Source organism: Belonocnema kinseyi, chromosome 10, assembly GCF_010883055.1.
Source record: "Belonocnema kinseyi isolate 2016_QV_RU_SX_M_011 chromosome 10, B_treatae_v1, whole genome shotgun sequence".
Lineage (NCBI taxonomy): Eukaryota > Metazoa > Arthropoda > Insecta > Hymenoptera > Cynipidae > Belonocnema > Belonocnema kinseyi.
In genome coordinates this window covers 90,652,764-90,661,456 of record NC_046666.1, presented here as the reverse complement: position 1 = coordinate 90,661,456, position 8,693 = coordinate 90,652,764, and the positions used below count along the sequence as shown (strand labels likewise).

The window sequence follows — 8,693 nt, the reverse complement described above, 5'->3', positions numbered from 1 at the left end:
AGTAGATTTTTTTTTAATTTCATAGTTAACAGCCTAAAACATAATAATTCGGAATCTATGTGTTTTGATGACTTCAGATATCTAACTTTTTTTTTTAATGCTAAAAATTGGAATTAATAGAACGTTTCTCGTAAATGGAATGAGATACGCCTAAAAAGACAACATTTTTGAATGCAACTAGAAAATTGTATATCAGTATATAAGTTATAATTATAAATAAGTATAATGAGAAAATTCATCAATTAAGAAAAAGTGTTAATAATTTGAAGAGAAATTTAAAAAGGGAGAACGGATTAGTCACGACCAACTACTGTAAATAACTCTGCCCGTCCGGTACGTGACGAATACAAAAGGAACATTATATTACCGTCGCACCACTCTTAAAAGTACTACTAAAAGGATCTTGAAAAGGACCCAAATCTCTCAAACTATCTCCGAGACTATTTTGTTTCAAATCGACTTTGTTTATAGACTCAAATGGGCCAAGCTATTTCGCTAAAGAAAACTCAGAGATTTCTTTCGGTAGGGAGGCATTTCACAAAATTATACACTTATTCAAAGGACTATTTCAATCATTTTCTGCTAAATTATAACGAGAAAATTCAATTTCTTAGATTTTTTTCAGCTATAGGAAACACAAAGGCTATATACACAGTCCGTAACACATAATATATTTCATAAAGGACAATAAATGATTAAGTAACTTCTTGCAGTAACGTTAATAATATATTGACGAAAAAAATGCAGTTACATAAACATCAGCATAAAAAACAGCATACGAAGGTACTTAAAAACATGAAAAAGATACGAATCACATATTCCAAATAGCACAGTAAAAATTCATATCATCGCTTCTTTAAACATCTGTAGCATGACTTAGTGACCCTCATCCATTTCCACGTGCAGAGGACAACTGAAGAGGGGGCTATTGAGATCCCTACCCCCCTGAGACGCTCTAGGCCTAGCTCATGCGCGAAAATAGGGCCTTGGGGTGTCTAAACACCCCAGCTTGTGATGTGAGGGTTAAGGATTCTCTAGGGAAGGATGCGACAATGTTCCCCCTCCACGGACCCGTGAAAAGTGGACAGGAAGTGACGTCTGACTCCCTGAGCACGATCTTACTTTTAACCTTAGACTGAATGCAAGGTTGTGTCCTTCACGCGCATATTTACACACTGCACCGACGGACAGCTGCCTCCCACTACCCCCACCTAACCTGACCAGCAGTCTCCAGTAAACTCAGCTCGACCAATCCCTATTCGGCACATGGTTTGTCGCATCCTTCCTTTGAGGGTCCTTAGAGTTTATCTGCTGACACCGCCGTGTATGAGACTATACGCTGTCTACGAGAGTGGGCGCAAAGTTTACGGCCTTACCAAGAGATGGCGCCACCCGGTCTAGTTTTTAGCTTGTTTTCTATAGTACTACACCCAAAGATATTATAAAATAGATGCGGCAAGTGACGACGGGGTGGGGAGAAAATATATATATCTACTACTTTCGTCAGGTGCGTAGCTACTGCCCGCTTTGTACTACCTTGCTCTTTCTTTCTCTGTAGGTAAAATCGTTGCTCTGGGGATAGAATGTTAAATCTATATTATCCGTTGCTCCTTGTAGCAAATCCCTGTCTTAACAAAGATTTCTCAAAACACCCATAAAGTAGAAGCAGGGATTTTGACATGATTAACAAAATAACAAATTACTATAAAATTATAATACTTTTCCCATTCTAATCCTTATTTTATTTGTGAACATAGTGACAATATTAAAGGTTCGCCACGTACATTAATTTTAATGTTGATTTTGCAATTAAGTAAAATTTCTTTTGAATTGGTATTACACAAATCCGGTCTATGAAGTGTAAATAATATAAATGTTTATTTAAAATGGATAAAGAAACATGTATTACATTATCAATTCCTTGCAAAAAAATTTTAATAAATAATTTAATGCAATTTAATCAATATTGATTCTAGATTAGAAGTAAACTTCACCAATCGATTCTATGTACAAAATAACTCCATAAACTTGTACTAAATTTTTACTATCACTCGAAACTTTTTTTTCTCTGCAAATGTACAACTTTTAAGGTTGCAGTATTTTAAATTAAAATTCTGCTATTATTTCGCAAGAACAAAAATCAAATAATTTTGGAATTTATTAAATTGATCTCTTAAATGTGGAACGCTTGCAAAGTTAATTAAATCGAATTTAACCGATAAAGATTATATAATTTCGAATTAAAAGCCTTCAATGATAAATTATTTGAAATTAAAACCATGAAAATTAGGACATTATATTTTAAATAAGAATTCAGAATTTTAAATAGAAAATTCTCTAATAGAAATAATTTTAAGATAGCAAATAAACAAAATACATTAGAACTTGTAATTAAAATCACGCGCAAGTAGATTATGCAACGAGGCGGGCGGATTTGTTAAGGAAGAAGCAGCTGCATTAAACGTTGAGATAAAGTAATTATTATTCAAAAACACATTTTTAATGTTTACTTTTTCTCCCTGCTTGTGAAAAAATACAATCGCAAAAAAACAAAAGGTAAAAAGTAATTCAAGTAAAAATGCTGGGGGTTCTCTCGGCGTGCAAGAAAATGTAGATTGGCAAGGATTGAATAAAAAGTCAATCATTTCCTATATGTAACCCCTACCGATCTTCATTTGTTTGCACTTCCAGACCACACCCATTATTTTTAACTGGACAACTTTTTACCCTGTTTTTTCTGTGATGGTGGATTAATTTATTATTAGGTTAATTACTGCTGATAAAAATTTTGTTCAAATTATTATAAACAGCTCGTTTCCATGCCACCCATGAGGTATAGCTATGACTCGTTTTTTTCAATGGTTCACCGTGTATTCCGTGCACAGGCATATACACCCTGCCATTCATAAAATAAAATGGCAGATTAATTTCTTATTGAATGTATTAAACCTAATACGAATTTTTTATTCTCCTTATTCAAATTCATGTTTTTTTTACATTCTCATCTTACTGAGAATCCTAATGTAAAATTTCACTTTTTCGGTTTTCATACAATACTGTCGTCTATATCGTGTAGGCACGATAACTTTCGAAAGATTGATCAGATTGGATTCTGCTTTGGCACACATTTTTAAGGCCGAAAAAGAAAGAACGAGTTCGTAAACCAGGTATTTTGAATGAAAATTTAAAAAGTGAACGCAATTTCAAAATATTTCAGACTATTTTTTTCAAGGTTTAAAAAATCGATGTACGGCTATTTATAGTACTCGGAAATTCGAATCATTTATCCTTTTGACTTTTTCAATAAAAAAAATGAGCAGAGTTATAGAATTTTCTTAATCCAAAAAAATGCACCAAAAGGAACATTTTTAGCCAAACAACGCATCGTAAAAAAATCAAGAGAAGAAAAACGTTGATTTCTGAAAGCCTGACAATACTATCATGAAAACTTTTTGAAATTTAAATTTTGATCATATAAAAAATAATGCAAAATCAAAAGTTTCATTTTTTGGTCTACCTATGCAAGATACAAAAAATGAATTAACTAAAATTGCGTGCCCTGAAAAGATCTACAAATTTTTTATTAATCGCTTTTCAACAGGATGCGTAGTTTTTGTTCTTAGTTAAAAAAACAACATTAAAAATAAAAAATTTAAGTTTAAGTCAAACGAAACAAGCTATGAAAAAAGACAAAAGTTGCTTTTCTAAAAAATAGCGAAATCTCATGCAAATTTGTCATGGATATTTTTTTAATGGGACACATAGTTTTTATTTTAACCATGAAAAATAATATTCAAAATTTAGAAATTACATTTTTCGAGAAACGACTTAAGGTACGAATTAAGTAACAAATATTAAAATAATCATCAAAAAGGAGATTTGTACTTTATTTTTCAATATCTGAATAAACAGCCCCAGACAGAGGTACAGAAATAAATGTAATATACATTTGATATAATAGAGTTGAACATAATGTAGAACAGTTCGCATTTTTAACGAAATAAAGTGCGAAACCTGAGATACGTGATGACAATGTGTTCGTTAAAGCCTTAGAAGCTTTAACACAAGAGAATTCACTATCGCCAAATTACAGTTCTCGATGCTTTGATTTTAAATGCATTCGAGCGTCTTCTAAAGAATTATTGATAAGGACACTTCATCTACTCTTGCTTCATAATCCTAAGTTTTCGCCTTTTCCTTGAGTGCTTTTGTTCTTCTTCTTCCACTTCTTTGGCAGGTCTTTTTTGACCTTTTGCCTGATGTTCACGTTTCTTGGCAGTCTCTCTTTTTTTAGCGGCATTGACTTGTCTGTGGATGTTTGCAGTGAATAATGTATATGTTGCAAATTCCGGGTGCTCCTGACAAGGTCCTTTCGAATACCATTCTGGATCCACTTAATGCATTTCGCGTTTAGCATCCTCTATTAATGATTTTCTCAATCCATGGGACGTTTTTTGTTGCTACATTGCGAAACTTCTCCTTAGGCCTGGCAAGCACTTCTTATAGATTCAAATTTCATACAATTTTGAAACTATATAGTACTCAAAGTGATTCAAGTACGTACGCACTTTAGATTTTACAAATATCCCGACAAATATATTTTATTTATGAAACGTAGAAAATAGACCCCACAAAATTTGGAAATTCTACTTTAAAAAATAAAATTAGTGTTAAATTGCTGAAACTCCAAATGACTTGAAAATGTACCTATTTTTTTACCTTTATGTTTCATATATTTTATTCTTATACTTAGTAAAATAGATTTCTCATCAAACAAAATGAAATACTAATATAATCATATTTCCACTTTAACTATTTATTAAAGAGCGCTAATAAGCATTAGCGCGTCAGAGTGGCAAAAGAACGTTCCCGCGAGCTGTATGCTCCACTAGCGCACATCTGTTGCATTCCTCGGAAAAACCGAGGCGATACCGATGATTACGGGAAAACGAGACGGAACCGAGGCTTTAATGTTTTGAAATTCTGGAAGCTAAAATTTGGCCAGATTTGGACTCTTAGTAATTAATTTCATAATTTAGGTTTATTTCTCAAACAATTGCATTTCTCAAAATTATTCTTAAATAATTTTGCACTTCCAGTCCAAAAGTATGAATAGTCTCATTCCTATAATTTAATTTTAAAACTCAATAACAAACAACGTATATTTTTTATGTCTCAACTAATTTTTTATGAAAGTTAATTAGAAATACTAGTTCAACACAAAAAAAGCAGAACATGAAGGATTTTCGTGGAGTCAAAATCAGAAGGGTGGTTTTTAAAATCTAACTTTAGAAATGTTGAGGAGGGGCCAAAACAGAAAATTATATTTGCTGAAGTGTGGAACAATTTTTTAAAACTGATTTAGGAAAATTATAAAAATAGTGATTCTTTTCTTTAAAAGTAATATGTACTTTTCAGCAACTTAACCCATTAAGTCCCAAAACGAAGAAATTTCTCCCTTACGTTTGAGCTTGAATCATTTTATAAAAAAGGCAAAGAATTTATTGTAAAATACTCTTTTATACTATTTTGTTGTATGCTCTACACGATACAATGGTTTAGAAAACGGAAAATATTGATTTTCGATTGATAACTAACAAATTTTTAAAAAATTCCTTTTTTTTAATCAATTTTTTTCAATAAAAAAATAGAGGGAGAAGGAATTTTTTATACGGTTGCAAATATGCAAAAAAGTGCACAAAATTTCCGAACTTTTCAATTCTGTTGAATTTTTTTCTATTCGATTTTTTCAAACAAAATCGCGGCCAAAAAACGGAGACTAAAAATGTTAAATTTCGTTTTGTCGATATTTTTGGTGATTTTTTTGCTCAAATCATATAAATATTTAATTATTTTAGTAAAAAGGTATTTGAATAGTTTATTTTTAAACAAAATAAGAATATTTAGTGTTAAATAGGTAAAATCATGATATTAAGATTATAAAAATCATTTTATTGCTATTTTACGTCATCTTCATACCAAAATCCAATGCAGTGAGTGAAATATCGTTTTTTTTCAACGATTCAGTGATTCACTGATATTATTTTTATAAAATTAAAAGTAAATGTTTACTGATGTACAAATTTACATGACTCTGCTCTAGAACACTGAAGTTGAAGCATAATAATTGAAGTACAGTGCAACCGTGGTTATATCCTCTCTGACTTATATCCTCTCGCGCTTATATCTCTGCATAACTTTCATTTATGTCCGCTTAACATTCACCACCTGAGGTACTAAATATTTTTATTTTGTGTAAAAATAAACTATTCAAATACCTTTTTACTGAAATAATTAAATATTTAAATGATTTGAGTGAAAAAATAAACAAAAATTTGGATAAAACGAAATTTAAAATTTTTGGTTTCCGTTTTTCGGCCGCATTTTACAATGAATTCTTTGCCTTTTTTCTGAAATTATTCAAGCTCAAACGTAAGAGAGCAATTTCTTTGTTTTGGGACTTAATGGGTTAAGTGTCGACCAAAACAGATCAATTTTCAAACCGAAGTAGCTCATACGTGTGCTTAATTTTTGGTTTAATAACTTTTATTTACACACGGCTTCGCATGGGTACACTCTGACGAGGCACAATAAATTATTGTGCAACACTACAAATTTTTATGTAAATTTGGAAAAAACATCAAAATGTCGGTGCGTACAAATTTTCATATATTACAATAGTTAATAATAATATTGGTTATATGTTCGGCTAAGAGTGGTTAGTCTCAGTAAAATATATGGATAAGTATATTGCAAGAGAAAGTTTAGTACAGAAAATTTTGATGAAGGAAAATATTCAACTGAAATGATTATGAAATTACTGAAAGAAATAATTACTGAAACTAATGTAAATGAAAGTTTTTACCATTATAAAGTTCAAAATCTAAAAAATAGTTCAGTTCTGATTTTTTTATGAAAGTTCTTTAAAAAATTATTAGTTCTTGTAACTTTAACAAATAATTTAGGAAAGAATCATCGCAAAGACAATCTTAGTTAAATTTGTAAACGAATTGTGTTTATTAATTGAAAAATAGCCTAACTCTCCATATTTTTATGAACATTGTTTAAATGATTAATTATTATTATGAATTTACAAAGTATCGTAGGAAATGATCATCGATAGACATTCTTAATTCACTCCGTAAACAAAGTATGCCTCTTCCTTAACAAAATAGCCAAGCTATAAAGATTTTATTAAAATTCTTTGAATATAATTAACAATTGTAAATTTTCAAAGCATCATAGAAAAAAAAAATTATCGTAAAGATATTCTTAGTTGGTTATTTTAAAAAATGGAGCCTACTCGTAGAAATACAACCAAATTCTTAATTTTTTTATGAAAATTTTTTAAATAATTAAAAGTTCTTGTAAATTTACAAAGTAACATAGAAAAGAGTCATACGGTAGGCATTCTTAGTTGAGTCCCTAAACAAATTAACTTGCCGAAAAAATGGAAAACTCTTAATTTTTAAATTAAAATTGTTTGAATAATTAATATTTCTTGTTAATTTGCAAAGCAAAATAGAAAAGAGTCATCCGATAGACATTCTTACTTGACCATGTCAAGAAATTGACTTCAAGAAAAAAGGGCAAACTCTAAACTTTTTAATTAAAATTGTTTAAAGAACTAAATGTATGTTTTATGTTGTTTGTTATTGAGCGTTAAAATTAAGTTAGGAATTAGACTATTTATTCTTTTGAACTGGAAGTGCAAAATTATTTCAGTATAATTTTGAGAAATGGGAAAGTTTGAGCAATAAACCAAAAATTATGAAATTATTAAGTAAGATTTCAAATCTGGCCAAGTTTTAGCTTCCGGAAATTACCAAGCTAAGTGACATATTGCACCAAAACATTTAAGCAGATGCAGTGGATTTGAGTAAAATTTACTGAAACATTTTTCATGAAGTAAAATTTCACATAAATTAGAAAATTTATTATTTCATTTACAAAATTATACGTCAAGTAACATAGTTTTGGAATCTTTATAATCAGCACATTTTGATTATTCTATTTATTAATTTGTAAGTGCTAAATTCAAACAATTTTATATACCAAATTTTATTCCACATTACTCTTGCTGACTGGCATCGACGGCAATAGTTGGGCTGAGTGATGGGTAGTCCTTGGGGGAGGGGGCGTGCCTAGGTAGCCAGATAGGAATTGGCATTTGCCTGTAACAATATGCAATTATTACTTTCGTTCTTTTCGACTTACTTCTACCAAAGATCTACCTAGCCCTTCTTTCTACGCTTCGAGTTTTCTTACAATAGACTCAGTATAGTCATAGACATAGACCATAAAATCAACGGATTATAGGATGTATATTTGGGGTGTTCGAACTAGATTCTAGAACATTGGCCTTCCAGGTTTTCCGTAGGTTTTCCCTAGTTGAAATGAGGGATTTAACCCTTAAATGGCCAAAACGCCACTACTAGCCAATAACTAAGACTATTCGACACTAGAAAAAATTGAGACACATATATTTTTATTGCTTAAGATCTCCTCTTTCCGACGGTGCCAAAGAAATTCCTCAAAAAATTTTCTTATTATCCCAAAATGCAGTTTAAATAAAAAAAACGTGATTTTTCGTGCCTATTTTTTTTGTGAACCATTTTCTAAAGCTTTTCGAGTCTGTAATTAACCTGGAATCTCACTAACGGGTGGAATAAATGTCTAAACTTTGAGAATCC

The 8,693-nt window shown here is 30.6% G+C and overlaps 1 protein-coding gene across 2 annotated transcripts in view; it reads right to left on the bottom strand.

Moving 5' to 3' along the window:
* Positions 1 to 8,002: 8,002 nt before the first annotated feature.
* Positions 8,003 to 8,693, bottom strand: part of LOC117181385 (integrin alpha-PS1) — a 71,390-nt gene continuing 70,699 nt past the window's right edge. Inside the window, exon 12 of one of the 2 annotated variants that reach the window (XM_033373988.1) lies at positions 8,003 to 8,174. In XM_033373988.1, the coding sequence (XP_033229879.1) occupies positions 8,062 to 8,174 (113 nt within the window). In that variant the 3' untranslated portion in view covers positions 8,003 to 8,061. The remainder of the gene's footprint in view (positions 8,175 to 8,693) is intronic. The other variant, XM_033373989.1, reaches the window with a different exon arrangement.